Genomic DNA, 19,491 nt, shown 5'->3' with positions numbered 1-19,491 from the left:
TCCAGGCAAGAGTACTGGAGTGGGGTGCCATGCTTATTAGGAGGTGGTAAATATTAAGTGAGAAAAGTAAGTAGGATAACTGGATGGGGCATGCCAGGAAGGGGTGCCATTCTAAATGAAGGGGCCAGAGAAGGCTCACTGAGAGAGTGACATTTGAATAAAGACTTGTAGGAGGACTTCCCTGGTGGTCCAGTGTTTAAGAACGCACTTGCCAATGTAGGGGACACGGGTTTGATCCCCGGTCCGGGAGAATCCCACATGCCTCGGGGCAACCGCAACTACTGAGCCTGCGTGCCTAGAGCCCGCACTCTGCAACACGAGAAGCCACCGCAGTGAGAAACCCGCGCACCACAAAGAAGAGTAGCCCCTGCCTGCTGCAACTAGAGAACGCCAGCGCACAGCAACAAAGACCCAGAGCGGCCGAAAAAGAAGAAGAAGTATTTAAATTAAAAAAAATAAAGAGAGAGACTTGAAGGAGGGAATAATCTGGTTAGGTGTCTGGAAGAAAACCCTTCCAGACAGAGGGAACAGCTAGTGCAAAGACCCTAAGACTGGACCCTGCCTGGTGCTTTGAAGGAAGAGCTTGGAGACCAGAGTGGCTGGAGCAGAGTGAGAAAGGGGGAGTGGGAGGGAGTGAGCCACGGGTGGTATCCGATGCTGATTTACCAAAACTGGGGCCATGTGAGGGAAACGGGGCAAGTGTTGCCATGGGAGCATCCCACCATCCTGCCGTTATCTCCCAGAGTCCCTGTGAGGGAAGCACAAATTATTTTTTTTTAACATTTTTAAAAAGATTGTTTTGATATAGACCATTTTTAAGTCTTTATTGAATCTGTTACAACACTGCTTCAGGTTTATGTCTTGATTTCTCAGCCATGAGGCATGTGGGATCTTAGTTCTCTGACCAGGGATCAAACCCCCACCGCCTGCATTAGAAGGTGAAGCCTTAACCACTGGACCACCAGGGAAGTCCCAAGTACAAATGACTGATGTCTTTTGAAGCATTTTCTCCAACTCTCCCCTGGTCCCCTGCTCAATCACAGCTAAGATTGACGGCAACAGCCCCACCTCTCTTGGGATGCTCAGATGCTGCAAACATCTGGGGGTCACTCTGGGTCCCCCAAGCAAATAACCACAAGACAGCCACCCCCAGGGAGAAGTTCTGGAAACTCCATCCTTTGAGGAGTCATGAAAGCACTGTGGGTGTTCTTCCTCGGTGAGAGGGAACTTGGAGGAAGCTGACGATGTAATCACAGAGGCAGATCTCTGATGGGTTATCTGAAGGAAGACGATTAGCTGGAGACATGTGATAAGGAGAGTCCTAAGAAACAAGATCTGGGTTTGATCTAAGAGTGAACAAGAGTCCAAAAGCAGTAGAGCCATTATAGCTTAGGAGGGCCCTGCCACTGGAAAGAAAATCATTGCTTATCTTTGATTCTCAGGCAAAGAGCAAGAAGAGGAGCTTTCTTTAACTAAGACACTGTTGCTGTTCAGTTGCTAAGTCATGTCTCTTTTGTGACCCCCCCATGGACTGTAGTAAACCAGGCTCCTCTGCCCTCCACTATCTCCCAGAGTTTGCTCAAGTTCATGTCCATTGAGTTGGAGATGTTATCTAACCATCTCATCCTCTGCCACCCCTTTCTCCTTTTGCCTTCAACCTTCCCCAGCATCAGGGTCTTTTCCAGTGAGTCAGCTCTTTGCATCAGGTGGCCAAAGGATTGGAGCTGAGATAACACTCCGAGCACAAAGAGGCAGTCACTTGAGGGTAATTAGCCTGCCTGCTCTCAGATCCTACCTGTCCTTCCTTTGCTTGGCTCTGTGTCAAAGGGAACTGCATTTCCCAGGTGCCTTTGCACCCTTCCTCCCAGCTAGTTCTAGCCAATGGGAGGCCCAGGCAGGAGAACAGAGGGTGGAAGGAAGAGAGAAGCCAGGGTATTTCTCCTTCTCTTGTTCTGCCTCTCCAGCAGCAAATACACCTCCTCCATGGCCTCAGCTCCCTGAAGACAGCTTTAGCCTGAAGGTCTAGCTCCTGTTAAATGGTTCTGACCCCAGGGTCCTGGTCCTACTACCTCCTTCTATTTTTTTCTCCAGTCTATGACTACTCTCTGGCTTACCTTAGTAGTGGGCACCCCTGGTGGCTCAGACAGTAAAAGAAGCTACCTGTAATGCAGGAAACCTGGATCGGGAAGATCCCCTGGAGAAAGAAACATCTACCTACTCCAGTATTTTTGCCTGGAGAATCCCATGGAAAGAGGAGCCAGGCGGGCTACAGTCCATGGGGTTGCAAGAGTCGGATACGACTCAGCGAAATTATTAATAACTGTGCTTTCCAAAGATGGCAACAAAAATACCACCATCCAGGATGCTCTTCTGCAGTGTGACTTGTCAAATCCCCCTCTAGAGGTGGAGTTTGTTTCCCCACCCCTTGAAACTAGGCTGGTCTCAGCTACTTGCTTGTCACTGAGAACACAGCCAAGTGGCACCATATGATTCCTAATTAGGTCAGAAGAAACCTTCCAGCTTCTGCCTTGGTTTCTTAAGAAACACTTGCCGTCTCTCCACACTCCTCCGTGAAAGCCCAGTCACCATATTGTGAGGAAACCCAAGTCACATAGAGAGACCACATGCCAGTTTTCCAGGCAAGAGCTCCAGCTGAGCAGAGCTTCAAGTCACCCTAGCCTAGGCACTCCCACAAGAGAGTGAAGAAAGCTCCAGGTGCTTCCAGCCCCCGAATATTCAAGGTTTCTCCTCCCAGAGCTAAAAAACCATCATCACCATGCCCCATCTGAACCCCAGACTCACTAAATCTGTCAGAAGGATAACACAGTTATTGACATACATCACTTAGTTTGGGCTGGTCTGTTTCCCAGTAACAGATAACTGAAACACGGAGGTGCCTAAGTCATAAGTACTTAGAACAACACTTGCAGGTAAGTAGGTGCTCAGTTAGTGAGACCTGTTTCTGTTGTTATTCATTATACTTTCTGAATCTAGTCCCATCCATTTCATTAAAATTATTGTTTTCAAAGTACCCAAACCTGGGGAGTTCCCTGGTAGTCCAGCGGTTAGGATTCTGTGCTCTCACTGCTCGTGGCCTAGGTTCAATCCTTGGTCAGGGAACTGAGATCCCACAAGCCACATGGTGCTGCCAAAATAAATCATTAATTAATTCATTTACAACAGGGTTTCAGTTTCCAAGGAAGATGGAAGGTTCTCCTGGAAAGAGGAATTTATGACTACCAGTCATTCACACTTTAGTGAGGATTAACAAACTATCAAAGTGACAGGTGATGGAGATTTACCAAAAAAAAAAAAAAAAATTCCAAGTACCAAGACCTGGATGTGGATACACTTTCCTCTTTAGGTCTCTTGACGTTGCATCCTTCTGGCCCCTGACACTACAAGCCTATAAGGTAGGTATTATCCTTACCCCCAATTCAAAGGGGGGAAACCAAGTCACAGGTTCAGCAGCTCATCCAAGACTGCAAAGTCAAGACTGGCACCCAGACACCCAGGCAACCAGAGTCCATGGCCCTCAAACAGGGTTTCTAGGTCTTTGCAAAACTGATACTTGGGCAGCTATCTTGGGCATTCTTGCTATTGATCAGTTGCTAAGTTGCGTCTGATTCTTTGTGACCCCATGGATTGCAGCATACCAGACTTTCCTGTCCTTCACTATCTCCCGGAGTTTCCTCAAATTCATGTCCATTGAGTCAGTGATGCTATCTAACCATCTCATCCTCTGCCACTCCCTTCTCCTTTTGCCCTCAATCTTTTCCAACATCATTGTCTTTCCCAATGAGGCTGCTCTTCGCATCAGGTGGCCAAAGTTTTAGAGCTTCAGCTTCAGCATCAGTCCTTCCAATGACTATTCAGGGTTGATTTCCTTTAGGATTGACTGATTGGATCTCCTTGCAATCCAAGGGCCTCTCAAGAGTCTTCTCCAGCACCACAATTCAAGAGCCTCAATTCTTCAGCACTCAGCCTTCTTCATGGTCCAGCTCTCACGTCCATATATGACCACTAGAAAAACCATAGTTTTGACTATACAGACCTTTGCCTTGGGCACAAGAGGACAAATAGCTACACCTCTGTTCTCTACCCACTCAACACAGAACCACACCACTCCCTCCAGTAGTGACAGTCCAAAACATCTCCAAGCATTGCCACATGTCCCCTGGTAGGACAGAGCTGCTTCCTCCCTACCCCCAGTTAAGAACAACCGCACTGTGACCCAGGTTCAATCCCTAGTCAGGACTGAAAAAAAAAAAAGGAACCACTGCACTAACCAGCACGCTGGGCTGCCTCCCAACTCCAGGGTCAGATGGCCCAATCAGAACTCCTCAAAAGCTATGTCTCCCCCAGCCTTCCCATCTCAGCAAATGATACCCCATTTGTGTGGGTCCCTAAGCTACAACCTTTGCCTGACATCATCTGGCCTCCTCCTTTCATTTATTTCCAGCCCTCTTCCATCCAATCTGTCAGCAAGTCTGATCAGCCCAACCCCCCCCAAAATGGGAGGCAGATGCATTGTCCCCAGCTCCTTGTCCAAGCCCCCATCACTGCTCCATGGAACCCCTCCATCAACTTCCTCCTCCCAGGTCCTTGCTGCCACCTCTTTTGCCTTTAGAGTCCGGTCACCATAGAGCAGCTTGCTTCTGCTAAGTCAGTTCAGTCGTGTCCGACTCTGTGCGACCCCATAGACAGCAGCCCACCAGGCTTCCCCGTCCCTGGGATTCTCCAGGCAAGAACACTGGAGTTGGTTGCCATTAGAGCAGCTTAAAACCCTCCAAAGATTTCCAATCCCATTTAAATTCCATACACAGTCCCAAAGCATTTTGCAGTGAAGTGCCTTCCTCCCAAACATCATTTTCCTCCACTCCCCCTTCACTGGCTCACCTTCTTCAGCCAGCAGATTCTTCATTCTCATCTGCCTGCCACAGGGCCATTGCACAGGCTTTCTCGTCCCTGCCCCCATGCTTCCTAGAGCTGGCTCCTCATTCTTCAGCTCTCTGCTTTCCTTGACCACCCCGCTCTGTTTGCTCTTCAGCATCCTGAACCTTGATTAATTCCGTCTGCAACACTGACTACTGTGTTTTATCGATTTGCAGGGCGTTGAAAGAAAGTCCCCAGATACATCCACATCAGGCCCTTGGCACCAGTGAACGTGATGTTATTTGGAAAAGAGGGCCCAGGATGGAGGGTAGTCTTTCCTGGTCGCTCAGTGGTAAAGAATCAGCCTGCCAGTGCAGGACACACAAATTCGAGCCCTGACCTGGCAAGATCCTACATGCCATAGAGCAATTAAGCCCATGCCCCACAACTACTTAAGCCTGTGCTATAGAGCCTGGAAGCTGCAACTACTGAGCCCACATGCTGCAACTGCTGAAGCCCATGACCCTAGAGCCCAGGCTCCACAACAAGAGAAGCCATTGCAATGAGGAGACTGTTTACCACAAGGAGAGAGCAGCCTCTGCTAGCCACAACTAGAGAAAAGCCCACGCAGCAACAAAGACCCAGCATAGCCAAAAAAAAAAGACCCTGTGCTTCCAATGCAGAGGGTGTGGATTCGATTTTTCTAAAAATGACTTTGCAAAACATCGTAAAGGATATCGAGGTGAGGAGATTATTCCAGATTATGAGATGCACAGACAGACAGACATAAAGGACACAGTCACGTGAAGATGGAGGCAGAGGCTGGAATAACACTGCCCCAAGCCAAGGAATGCCTGGAGCCAGTCGAAGCTGGAAGATGCAAATAAGGGATTCTGCCTTATAGCCTGGAGTTGGAGCAAGATGCTGCTGACGCCTTGCTTTCCAACCACTGCCCTCCAGAACTCTGAGACAATATAGCTGTTGTTTCAAGCCACCCAGTTTTTGCAACTTTGTTACAGAGGCCACAGAAAACAGAACACAGGCAGCCTTCTCTCCCATGAGGCCACGAACTCAGGAGAGCAGAGAGGAAATCTGTGGTGTTTCTTCCCATCACCCCAGTCATCAGCACAGTGCGGGCCGCCGGATAATAAAATAAAGGAATATCTAACTTGAAGAAGCTCTCAATCTCATCTTTACCCCAGCCAGTAATTAATTGTTCATTTCTCTTTAGATTCTGTACCACCCACCTCCCCCTACTCACCTCCCTCCCCCACCCACCTTCCGGACACAAGAAGCTCACTCCCTCCAAAACAGTGGTTCTCCCAGGGGCAATTCTGCCCACCAGGGTACATTTCGCAATGCCCAGGGACATTTTGTTGATCCCACCCTAGGGGGGAAGAGTGGGTGAAGGTCAGGGATGCTACCCAACTTCCTACAATGCATAGGCAGCTCCCAGGACAGAGAATGAAATGCCAATTTCAGCACTACTGATACTGAGAAACTCTGGACTCAGTTTAGCACTTGATACCAAGATAAACATCGATGGATCAACTGCCTCTTGACTTCTCCCTGCTTTTCTGGTAACCATCCCTCTATTTCCCCGGGATGAAACAGCCCTTCCCCCAGTCTAGTTCCTTTGGGTAGAGTTGACTCCCTCACCAATGCCAGGAATGGGCGTGTGATCTGGCCTGATCAATCAGACCAGGCATTCTCCCAGCAATGGGTTCAGGATTGGACATATCACCCCCTCCCCCAAATGATCATGTCCAATGAAAGAGAGAGCTGGGGTTTAGGAGCCATTAAATCGACCCTCTCATTTTCCACTGGACACAGAATTGTGGGAATAAAAATTTGGAATATCTGGACACTCATATCTACCTCCATGAGGGCAAAGAATGACTAAGATGGAGGAAAACACTTAAAAGAAAACAGAGTTAAGAGATGGAGGGCAATGGGTAGAGAGAGGAGGGTTTCTGAGACATTGTCAAGACCCTGGATCCAGCTGGACATATAGGCCTTCTCTCCCAAGCTTTTCAGTTATGTGAGGTAATAAATATTATTTTTTGACTAAGCCAGTTTCAGTTGGGTTTTCTGTCACAAGATCTAAAACTCTTGCTCGAAACTTCTGCAGATTAAGCTCACAATTTCCTCAAACCTTAAACTTCTCCAACTGAACATCCCTTATTTCTTCAAGAACACAGTTCCCCCAAGGGACCTGACTTTCATGTTCCTCTTAAAGTCCAGGTCTCAGAACACCATCCTTGATATCAGAGGAGGACAGTCCATCTCTGCAATGTAGTCAGATTGTTAGAATGTAATATAGTGAGATTGTTAGAAACCTAAATATGCCCATCCAACATACCCCCGGGTCCTCCCCACTTCCTGACACCGTTAGTTTTAGTAAGAGAGAAACAGAACTCCTTTTGGCCCCTGAAATATACCCGGACTTCCCACAGTCAGTTGGCATGTCACCTCCTCCAGGAAGCCTACCCTGATTGTTTCTGGGACTTCCCTTCTCTCTGCTCCCACAATGCCCTGGGTGCCACCCACCCATCACTGAGTGTGTTACTCTGTCATAGCTGCCTACTTCCTCATCTGTTTCCATGAGCTGCAATATGGTCTGTGTCTCATTCATTGTGGGACTCTCCATCACCCAGTGAGTGGAACGAACTAGTACAAAGAAATGCCTGTGAGGTGGGTGGCAGCCTCATCACCATTATTATTTTTGTTATCATTGCTATCATCATCGGCTTCATTTGCCCCATTTTACGGACAAGAAAACCAAACGTGAGAAAGCCGAGGCAACTGCTTGAAGTCACATAGCCTGGAACTAGTAAAGCCAGGATGATCTCAGGTAATTCATTCTCAATCACCGGTTACCAACTACCACTACCTAGTCATAAGCACTCAACAAATACCTACTCAATCAGAGATGGATCAGCAAACTCTGTAAAGAGGCAGACAGTAGTTTGGGTTTTTTTTGGCTTTGCAGGTCATAGAGTCTTTGTCGTAGGTCACAGAGAGAGAGCAGTCACAAACAATGTGACAAGTGGGCAAGACTTTGTATCAGTTAAACTCTGCTTACAAAAAGAGGCAGACGGCTGATGGTTTCTAGGGTGCTGACCCCGTATTGAATGACTGAATGAATGAATATCTGATCAATGTTTTATTGAGTGGGGCTTCCCTGGTGGCTCAGAATCCGCCTGAGCAATGGTAAAGAATCCACCTGCCAATGTGGGAGATGAGAATTCAATCCCTGGATCAGGAAGATCCCCTGGAGAAGGAAATGGCAACCCACTCCAGTATTCTTTGCTTGGGAAATCCCAGGGGCAGAGAAGCCTGGCAGGTTATATCATCCATGGGGTCATAAATCAGTTGGACATGATTCAGCAACTAAACACCAACAACAATTTTATTAAGCACCTACTATGCGCTGAGTGCTGTCCTAAGAACTAAGGACACAATTGTGAACCAAACAGACAAAAAGCTTTCCCCTGATATTCCAATGGGGGAAGCAGATAATAACCAAATAAGCCAAAAAACTGTGGTAGGTCTGGGGCTTCCCTGGTGGTCCAATGGTTAAGAATCTGCCTTCTAACACAGGGGTCACAAGTGTGATCCCTCGTCCAGGAAGATCCTACATGCCGCAGGGCAACTAATTCACTGCCCCACAACTACTGAGCCCACGGTGCCCTGGGTTAGCCAGGGCACCACAACGCATGCCACAACTAAGACTCGATACAGCCAAATAAGTAAATAATTTTTTTAAGTTAAAAAAAAAAATCAGTGGTAAGTCAGCAAGTGCTAAGTACTACTTTGTTGTTGTTTAGTCACTAAGTCATGTCCACCTCTTTTGTAACCGCAAGGACCATAACCCGCCAGGCTCTTCTGTCCATAGGATTTTCCAGGCGAGAATACTGGAGTGGGTTGCCATTTCCTCCCCCAGGGGATTTTCCCAACCCAGGGATCGAGCTTGCATCTCCTGCATTGGCAGGCAGATTCTTCTCCCACTGAGCCACTTGGGAAGACCCACTAAGTATTACAGAGGAAAAGTTAGAAAGGGAAGAGAATGGAAGGTGTTGTGGTGGGGTGGGGGTGGGGGTGGGGGCAGACAGGGCAGGGGATGCAATTTCATATAAAGAAAGCAGCAGAAATTTCTCTGATAAGAAACCTTCAGGAGATAAGAGAACAATCAGGGTATGTATCTGAGGGGAAGAGTGATTTGTGAAGAAAGACAGCAAGTGCAAAGGCCCTGGGGCTGAATTGTACCTGGTGGGTTCTAAGAACAGTGAGGGGGCCCATGTGGCTGCAGTAGGGTGAGGGAGGAGATGAGAGCTGAGAGGCAGGCAGACACCAAATGCCGAGGCTATTATGGATCATGCTGAAGATTTTGCCTCTTGCTCCAAGGGGATCCATGCATGGGAGGGCTGAGAGCAAGGGAAGGGCTAGGGGTTTCCAGCATCCTCCCTGAAGTCCTGAAGGGTGATGTTTCCCGGTACTGGGCCCAGAGAGGAAGTCAGTGAACAGAATAGAATGGAATGGGAAAGAAGGCACGGCACCAAATATTGACTCTCTCAAGCTTCCATCCCCATCAGCCCTAATGGGCGTGTTTAAATGAGGTCTTCCACCCAACCCAAGCCAACCCACTGGGCTGAGATTTCCTTGTACCCAGGCCCCACTCTGTCCCCAGATGAATCCTTCCCCATGGCTCTGGTCCATGTCCTCCTCCTTCCTCATCTCACAGAGGTTTCCTCAAAGCCAGCCCCCTCCAAAGCTACATCACTGAAGTCAGCTAGGCATTACCTAGGGGTCCTCTTGTCACTGCCTTCTCCATATGCACCCAACCCACTTCCTTGTCCTTCCTGGCACAGAGCTAAACTACATTCCTGGCCTGTCTTGCAGTTGGATGGGACCACATAACCAAGTTCTGGCCAGCAGAATAAGGATGGAGGTGATGGTGCCACTTCTGGGTCTGGTCCATGCAAACCCCCCAGGGTTTCCCTCCTCATCACTCCCTCCTTTGCCTTCTGACTCCAAGGGCTTCAGGGAGGGTGGGGCCATGAGGCAGAAGGAGCCCAGGTCCTGTAGGGACTTTGTAAAAAATGGCTGGGCTTTCCTGGTACCTCAGTGGTAAAGAATCCACCTGCCAATACAGAAGATATGGGTTCGATCTCCAGTCCAAGAAGATCCCATATGCCTTGAAGCAGCTAAGTTGGTACACCACAACTACTGAGCCTGTGTTCTAGAGCCTGAGAACCACAACTACTGAGCGTGCGAGCCTCAGAGCTTGAGTTCTGCGGCAACAGAGGCCACAGCAATGAGGAGCCCTCACGCCACAAGAGAGTGGCCCCTGCTCACCGAAACTAGAGAAAAAGCCCGCGCAGAAACTAAGACCCAGTACAGCCTAAAAATAAATAAAGAAATAAAAGAAATATATACATATATATAAAGAAGGAATATTTTCTTAATCCCCCAGTTGACCCAAACCAGATTGTGATATAAGCCAGAAGGAAATTCTTTAAATTCACTGAAGAAATACAGTTCACTACAGCAACTAACATTTTGCACCCTGACCTATACCACATCCTACAGGCAAGCTCAGACCCACTGAAATCAAATTAGCAAAAAGAATGACTCCCATTAATTTACATGCTATCAATCATATGTCAATCACTGTGATAAAAATTTAGCCTACATTATCATGCTGAACCTTCACACAACCCTGAGATATCAATGCTGTCCACACCCTCATTTTGTAGATACGGCTCAGATAGATTAAGTCATTTTTTTTCTCCAAGATCACAAGGCTACTAAGTACCTGACTTGAAATTCCGAACAGCTCAATATATAAAAAGTTCCTAAAAATCAATTTTAAAAAAGGGGGCAATAGTCCTAGAAGGGAAAAACATGGGCAAATGATATGAACAAATATTCATTTGCAGAAAGAAAATAAAAATAACTCTTATAAGAAAAGATGCTCAGTCTCAGACTAAGAGAAATGTAAACTGAGTCATAATGAGCTTCATTTATCACCCAAGTTGGCAAGACTCCAAAAGCTTAACAACTGTTGGCAAGGCAATGAAGAAACCAGCATTCTCACTGTTAGAGGTAATGTAATTGGAACAATGCATATAGGAACAATCCCATACAGAGAACAATTTGGCAAGATCTACCAAAAGCACAGACTCACCTGCTTTGAGCCAAGAAACCCTTCTGAGAATTGATCCCATGGATATACTTGCTCATGTATCTGGCTGCAATAACAGCATTTATATATAACTAGATACTTTTCTATGTTCTTTATATAACTCATTTATCCTTCACAACAATACTTTCACATAAGGACTTATTATCTCCATTTTAGAGATGAGGAAACAGAAGCACAGAGAGGTTAAGTAACATGCCCAAGGTCACACAGTAGAGGAGCTGAAAAACAGTTCATGGACAAGGTTACTGATCACAGAAAGTGTGTCAGAACAAAAGCCTGGTTCAATACAAGTGCCCAGCAATAGGAGTGATGGTGAAATAAACCATTTCCCAGCTGGGCCATGGAATTGAGTTTAGAGTAAGTTAACAGTAAAGATTCTAAGAGAGAGAGTAGGGCTTCTGAGGGACTTCCCTGGTGGTCCAGTGGTTAAGAGTCCATGCAGGGGGCATGGATTCGGTCCCTGATTGGGGAAGTTCCACATGCCAACACAGGGCAGCCAAAAAGGAAAGGAAAAAAAAAGAGTAAGGATCCTAGGGCCAGGCTGCCTAGGTTCAAATCTGTGACTTTGTCACTTTCAAGCTGGTTACCCTGGGGCTAGGGACTTAACTTCTGTGTCTCAGTTTTCCCAGATGCAGCGTGCAGATTAAGTCACTGTGTAAAAAGTGTTTAAACCAACGATCAGCTCACTTTTTCTACAAACATCTAGATAATAAATGTCTTCAGCACCATAGGCCAGATACTGTCTTCGTCAGTTACTCAAATTTAGAATTGTAACTGGAAATTGGCCATAGATAATATGTAAACAAATGGGCATGGGTGTGTGCTAATAAAACTTTATTTATAAAACATGCTGTGGTCCAGATTCAGCCCTCTTGTTGTAGTTTGCCAGGCCCTAGTTTGGAAGAATGCCTGGCATGTGGTTAGCCCAATAGAAGTAGTTTGTTTAGTAAATGGACAATCTAGAATATCCTGCAGTCAATTTTTTATACATGATCTTAGCCAAAAGGCCGAGAAATGATGCTGCAGTCATTTTTTTTTTAAAGAATGGGAACACTGTATGAACTGATTTGGAAAGACAACCAAGGTAATGATTAAAGTAATGAAAGCAGGGTATAAAGATAGTATGTTCTGTCTTTCACAGAAAGAAAGGAGTGTAGTTAATAAGAACCTAAATTTCTATGTGCATAAGAAAATTCTGTAAGGATATATAGTCAGCTTAAAAAAAGTAGTCACTTATGGGGGAAAGCAGGAACTGGGTATCTGAGGAAGATGGCCAAAGGTTATATTTTTCTCTGCACACCTTTTACGTGTTTTGAACTTTGAACGATACACACATATTATTTAACTAAAGAATCAAATATTTTAAAGATTCTATCAGGCTCTCTGTCCCTCAGCACAGGGTTTCTCAAAGTCAGCCATGTTGACAGTGGGTGCATGTGTGTTCAGGCTTGTCCGACTCTTTGAGACCCCATGGGCTGTAGCCTGCCAGGCTCCCACGTCCATGGAGTTTTCCAGGCAAGAATTCTGGAGTAGGTTGCCATTTCCTCCTCCAGGGGATCTTCCCAACCCAGGGATGGAACCCACATCTCCTGTACTGGCAGGCAGATTCTTTACCACTGCTGCTGCTGTTGCTGCTGCTGCTAAGTCGCTTCAGTCGTGTCCGACTCTGTGAGACCCCAGGACGGCAGCCCACCAGGCTCCCCCGTCCCTGGGATTCTCCAGGCAAGAACACTGGAGTGGGTTGCCATTTCCTTCTCCAATGCAGGAAATTGAAAAGTGAAAGTGAAGTCGCTCAGCCATGTCCGCCTCCTAGCGACCCCATGGACTGTAGCCCACCAGGCCCCTCTGTCCATGGGATTTTCCAGGCAAGAGTACTGGAGTGGGTTGCCATTGCCTTCTCCGTTTACCACTGCACCACCTAGGAATCCCACTGTTGACACTGGGGCTGGATAATTCTCTGTTGTATGTGAAATTGTCAGACGTTGCGCAGCATCCACAGTCTCTATCCACTGGATAACAGTAGCAGAAGTGACAACCCAGACTGACACTGCCGAAGGTCCCCTGCTGGGGGAGCAAAACCACCCCAGTTGAGAACCACTGCCCTAACCCAAACTCCTACAAGCTATGCTATGTTACCAACCCTCCCATTTTCCCTCATCTTTCCTAAGAAGACTTTTTAGCGAGAGTTTATCGCAGATTTGATCCCTGGGTCGGGAAGACCCCCTGGAGGAGGGCATGGCAACCCGCTCCAGTATTCTTTCCTGGAGAATCCCATGGACAGAGGAGCCTGGCGGGTTACAGTCCATGGGGTCACAAAGAGTCGGACCCAACTGAAGCGACTGAGCACAGCACAGCACATCAGGTGTCGACACTATGCCGAGCGGTATTGAAATGTTAAAACAGTCCTCCCCTCAAAGGTGCCATTTTTAGCCACAGTTCACAGATGGGGAAACTGAGGTTCAGAGAGGTGAAACCAGGAAGTGGTGCAGCCGGGATCTGAGCCCAGATCTGGCGCCTCCGAGCCGCCACCACCACCACCACCTCCAGCATAAGCCCACCCCTCCTGTTCTAACCCTCCCACCCTCTCCCTTCCCTGCCTCTACTGATGGTGCCAGGGTTTATTGGCTGGGGATGAAAGCACAGAGAGGTTAAGCAACATGCCTAAGGTCACAGAGTGGAGGAACTGAAAACAAGATTCATCATCTTGGCTCCAGTGACCACCCCCATTCCCAGTATAATAAGCTCCCCAGTCCTGGTGGGATCTTTCCCACAATGACGGTCACATTCATCTCTTCCTCTCCACTTCCTCAGCTTTAAAGTTTCACATCTGCCACCCAGAATTTGGGCTCCCAGAGACAGCAAAGAGTGTCCGGTCACCCCTGTGGCCATCTGTAATGACTTCGTCCTCTCTCTGGGTCTCAGACCTCAGAGAGACCATCCAGCGCGGAGACCCACTTCAATCTGACCTCACCCATGAACTATGCCCACACAGCCAGCTCATGCACTGCCCCGCAGCACAACTATGTGGCCACTGACCTGCTCCTACCTTGGGGCCTTTGCCAGGAGCTCTGTTTCCTTAGATTCACCCAGCTCTTCCCTCACTTTGCCCAGGTCTCTACTCAAACATCACCTCGTCAGGGAAGCCTCCCAGACCTCATATGCGAAAGTGCAGCCTCACACTCCTAAGCCCCCCTTTTTCCAGACCACCCACCACTCCGGACAACATATATGTTGCTTTATTTGCCCACTGTCAGTGTCTCCCATTAGAACATCAGCTTTTTGACAACAGGGTGTTTTTTTGGAGGGGCGGGGAGTACTTTACTTATTTATTTTTGATCGTGCTGCACGGCATGTGGGATCTTAGTTCCCTGACCAGGGATCGAACTCATGTCCCCTGCAGTAGAAATGTGGAGTTTTAACCACTGGACCACCAGGGAAGTCCCGACAACACGGGTTTGTGTGCGTCTTTGTCCCACTGTCTCAGCACCATGGATGAATGAATGAACGAATATGCTCTTTCCACTCTACCCAGGAAAGAGTGGAGCCAAAGCAGAGGAGCTCTCAAGAGGAAATGAGAGAAACGGAGAAGCATTCTAATTCCAGACTCCACACCTTTATTTACGGCATTGTGTGTCCCCCACCCCATCCCACCCTCATCAGGAGCCCTCCCTTTTCTCTTTGCCCTTCCACACCTCACTGGCAGTTCTTAGCCCTGGCTTAAATCTGTTGACAGACAGGGACTTGCAAACTTAGAGGCTGTTCTTGGGGCACCTCCCTTTGGTTTAAAATGACTACCTTTTAGCTTCCCATGCATGGCCCCACTGTGAACAGGGCAAAGGATTGTGCTTTGAAAGGAGATAAAATGCACAGGGCAGCAAGGCCCAGAGCTCCCAGATAGGGAGGATCATGGAACACCCTTGCCCAATGCAGGGTCTGACACAGCTAGGCACCAGGGTCAGAGCAATAAGAAAACTCCTACTCACTCTTCAAAACCCAGCACAAATGTCCCCTCTTGCATTAAGCCCAACTCCCCCAGGCAATCTTTTGCCTTTGCTCCAGGGCCCTCAGCCCAGAATTTTTGTTTCCCTCTGTCTCAGTCCTGACAACACAGGGCTAGGGAATGTCTGTCTTCCCCAGTCTGGGAACTCCTCGAGGGCCAGACTGAGACCTGGGTCCTCAGCATTGACCAGCACAGAAAATCAGGATTCATTAGTCCCTGCAGCTGCCCTCTTAGAGGTTAATGCCACACCCCACTGCCTTTTATCAGAAACCAGCTATAGGGAAGATGCAGGCAAGGATGGAAGTTCATCCTTAGGTCTAACCACTTTCCCATTAGCAGCTATCGAAGCCACACTGGGTCTCAGGTCAGAGGCCTGACTGATCCTAGGGCTACTTCCTTCTGTGTGCAAACACATGTAGGCATAATTGTGTCCTGTGGCCACAACAGCTGGCCGGGGTGGGAGGATCTCTGGGGTTCCCTCATTCTTTCAGGAAGCCTGCCTGTGCTCAGGGAGGGTGAGCCACCCCTCTCTCCCACGCGTGGGCCTGTCACCAGGAAACACCCCCAAGGACCCTTCCCTGATCACTTACTGCTCCTCCCCCCATCTGCACGTGGCATCTCAACCCAGAAAAGAGGCAGTGCCCCAGGCCGCCCTCCCCATCTATCCCCAAAAAGGGCCCCCCACCACCAGCCCACTGCACCTCCAGACAAGGCTTTCATCCTGGGGTGGGACCTGAAGGCTGGATGGCTAGTGTCCCCTCAGACCCCTAGGGCAGGCAGAGTGCCCCCAACCACCACCCATCAGCAGAAATTACTTTTCATCCAGCGCTCAAGAGGCCAGGGGGAACCAGAGAAGGTACAACAGAGAGAGAATCCAGTCCAGTGGCCTCCCCCACCCAACCGCATTCAAATAGGGATTTGAATATATTTCCTGAGCCGGGGAGGTTGAAGTCAAATCCACCACCCCCTGAACCCTGGGGCCCTTGCAGAAATCCCTACAGAGAAAAAGCAGCTATTTCTAGGTTCCCCCAAACCCCAAGAACCCAGTCTCAGGGCTCTTTGGGACTGGGTCCTGCCTCAATGTACCTCTTGGGATGGACAGAGCTAGGAAGACCAGAGTCCCAGACCCACAGTCCCCCCACCCTCCCCATGCTGCCCCAGGCCCCGGCAGGAAGCCAAGGGGAAGATGTGAGGGGAAGGAAGGGGCCCAGGGCCCAGGAGGAGGCGACGCATGTGGGGGAAGGAATAGGAGGAGGCCCTTCCCCCATAGCCAGAATCTTCGTGGGTGGCGGGGTCAAGGGAGTCCAAAATCTCAGGTGCCCTATCGGCCACCCAGGAGATTCCTAGGGCCCCCTGCAGACCCCTAGCACGTCCCTTTTGGGGTCTAAATCTCCAGCGGAGTCAGCCTGAGGTTTTGGACTTGGGTTAACCCCAAGTTTGCCAGTTTTCAGCCTAGACGTGGGAACCCATTCCTATTAACCTTGAGGGGGCCACCCCTGAATCTTCAGTGTTAGGACCCCCACATATCCCCCATGCCAGGCCCAGAGTTGGGGCCAGCCTCCTCTCTTCACTGCTGGCCCAGAGGTGCAGTGCATCAACCTCCTGGGTACCAGCCTGGGGCGCCTCCCGCCACCCACCCTCCGGCAGGCCTGCCTGTGGCCCGTCTCACCTGGGACATCTGGGGACGCAGGTTGACTTCCCGCAGGTTGATGGCATGGGGCAGCAGGTTGTTGAGCAGCTGGCACAGAAGGACGCCATCCCGGAGGGCCTGCGCCAGCTCGCACACTTGGGCTCCATCCCAGGTCACACGGTGGCTGGGCGGTAGCACCCGGCACTGGATGAGCCAGTGGGTGCACTGGCGCCACAGCTCCATGGCCGCTGCCTTCCCAGGCCGGTCCGCACACCCTCGCGGCCTCCTCCACCCGCCCGACCGCCCGCCTGCGTGCCTGCCTGCCTGCCTCTGCTAGCCAGCTACCACTTCCTCTTTTTTGCCTGTAACTGTCGCCCTGAGAAGGGGTGGAGGAGGAGGAGCCGTGGGGTGGGGGCGGGGTGGGGGGGAGCACCTGGCCATACCCAGCCCAGCCCCCTTTCAAGCAGGACCTGGCCTCTCTTTCGCCCACCAGCTAACACCAGGGCATCTGGGCGTGGGGACAGCGTAATTAGGCGGAGTCCCACTGCCTTCCTCTGCATGCAACCCAAGAGCAGGACCACCTCAGGAACACACTCAAAATCCACCCTCTTCTCACCTCTCCCTCCTTCACCTCCTTGCTTGGCCAACCCTGCTCCTTGCTAACCTGGACCAGTCTCCTCCACCTCATCCCCAGGCTCCCGTTCTCACCCACCACAGTCTGTAACCCCTCCATCAGAGGGCGCCTGTGAACACCCCAGTCAAGCCACTGAGTCTCACAGCCCGCCTCGTTGGGTGTAAAAGTCCTGCCTGTACACCACAAGGTTCTTCCCTTATCCCTTCCACTCTCTCCTTCATTTGCTCTCTTCCAGTCAAACAGGGCCTCTTCAATGTTCCCCGAACCCACGAGGTCACCCCAAAATCTAGAGTCCTAGGACTCACCCTAGAGTCCTGCCACAGGGCCTTTGCACATGCTGGTCCTCTGCCTTAGCTCCATGGCCAGCTCCCTCATTTTCTGCAAACCTTAGCTCCAGGCCACCTTCTCATGAAGTCTTCCCAAACCTCTCCATTTCAAATCACAGTCTTTATTCCCCACCCCATCATACCCTGTCCCACTCCCCCCTCCCCCACATTAAGCCCTGATTACCAGTATTCTTGCCTGGAGAATTCACAGACAGAGGCTCCTGGTGGGCTACAGTCCATGGATTACAAAGAGCTGGACACGATTGAGTGACTTTCACTTTTCACAACACTACTATCCCAGAAACCTGATATTTTATTACGCTTACTTTTTTCATTGTGTATTTGGAAATTTGTGTCTATGTTAAAACCACTATCCCCAGTACCTGGCACATACATATATGTTCCACAAGTATTTGTTGAATGAATGAATAAATAGTTAAAAGCTCTACTGGCTCTATCTTTGACATTTATCCCATGGCTCTGGCCACCATCATCTTATAGACTTCCATAATGTCATTCATTCATTTAGCAAATATTTGCAATCCCAAAGAAAGGCCATGCCGAAGAACGCTCAAACTACCGCACAATTGCACTCATCTCACATGCTGGTAAAGTAATGCTCAAAATTCTCCAAGCCAGCCTTCAACAGTACGTGAAACATGAACTTCCAGATGTTCAAGCTGGATTTAGAAAAGGCAGAGGAACCAGAGATCAAATTACCAACATCTGTTGGATCACTGAAAAAGCAAGAGAGTTCCAGAAAAACATCTACTTTGGTTTTATTGACTACGCCAAAGCCTTTGACTGTGTGGATCACAATAAACTGTGGAAAAATCTTAAAGAGATGGGAATACCCGACCACCTGATCTGCCTCCTGAGAAATCTGCATGTAGGTCAAGAAGCAATAGTTAGAACTGGACATGGAACAACAGACTGGTTCCAAATCAGGAAAGGAGTACATCAAGGCTGTATATTGTCACCCTGCTTATTTAATTTCTATGCAGAGTACATCATGCAAAACGCTGGACTGGATGAAGCACAAGCTGGAATCAAGATTGCCAGGAGAATTATCAATAACCTCAGATATGCAGATGACACCACCCTTATGGCAGAAAGTGAAGAACTAAAGAGCCTCTTGATGAAAGTGAAAGAGGAGACTGAAAAAGTTGGCTTAAAGCTCAACATTCAGAAAACTAAGAGCATGGCATCCGGTCCCATCACTTCATGGCAAATAGATGCAGAAACATGAGAACAATGAGAGATTTTATTTTGGGGGGCTCCAAAATCACTGCAGATGGTGACTGCGGCCATGAAATTAAAAAACACTTACTCCTTGGAGTAAAAGTTGTGACCAACCTAGACAGCATATTAAAAAGGAAAGACATTACTTTGCCAACAAAGGTCTGTCTAGTAATAGCTATGGAGAGGGCAATGGCACCCCACTCCAGTGCTCTTGCCTGGAGAATCCCATGGATGGAGGAGCCTGGTAGGCTGCAGTCCATGGGGTCGTGAGGAGTCGGACACGACTGGGCGACTTCACTTTCACTTTTCACCTTCATGCATTGGAGAAGGAAATGGCAACCCGCCCCAGCGTTCTTGCCTGGAGAATCCCAGGAACAGTGGAGCCTGATGGGCTGCTGTCTATGGGGTCACACAGAGTTGGACACGACTGAAGTGACTTAGCAGCAGCAGCAGCAGCAGTCATAGCTATGGTTTTTCCAGTAGTCATGTATGGATGTGAGAGTTGGACTAGAAAGAAAGCTAAGTGCAGAAGAATTGATGCTTTTGAATTGTGGTGCTGGAGGAGACTCTTGAGAG

General features: G+C 48.9%; 1 protein-coding gene across 1 annotated transcript in view; it reads right to left on the bottom strand.

Annotated features, from left to right (window-relative positions):
- The window catches only part of VAV1 (vav guanine nucleotide exchange factor 1), a 63,604-nt gene extending 46,553 nt beyond the window's left edge, over positions 1 to 17,051 (bottom strand). Inside the window, exon 1 of the mRNA XM_027547478.1 lies at positions 16,753 to 17,051. Coding sequence (XP_027403279.1) covers positions 16,753 to 16,956 — 204 coding nt within the window. The 5' untranslated portion in view covers positions 16,957 to 17,051. The remainder of the gene's footprint in view (positions 1 to 16,752) is intronic.
- Positions 17,052 to 19,491: the final 2,440 nt, after the last annotated feature.

The sequence above is a fragment of the Bos indicus x Bos taurus genome, chromosome 7 (assembly GCF_003369695.1).
Source record: "Bos indicus x Bos taurus breed Angus x Brahman F1 hybrid chromosome 7, Bos_hybrid_MaternalHap_v2.0, whole genome shotgun sequence".
Taxonomy (NCBI): domain Eukaryota; kingdom Metazoa; phylum Chordata; class Mammalia; order Artiodactyla; family Bovidae; genus Bos; species Bos indicus x Bos taurus.
The sequence above is the reverse complement of the archived record's forward strand: the minus strand, read 5'-3'. Positions and strand labels throughout refer to the sequence as shown.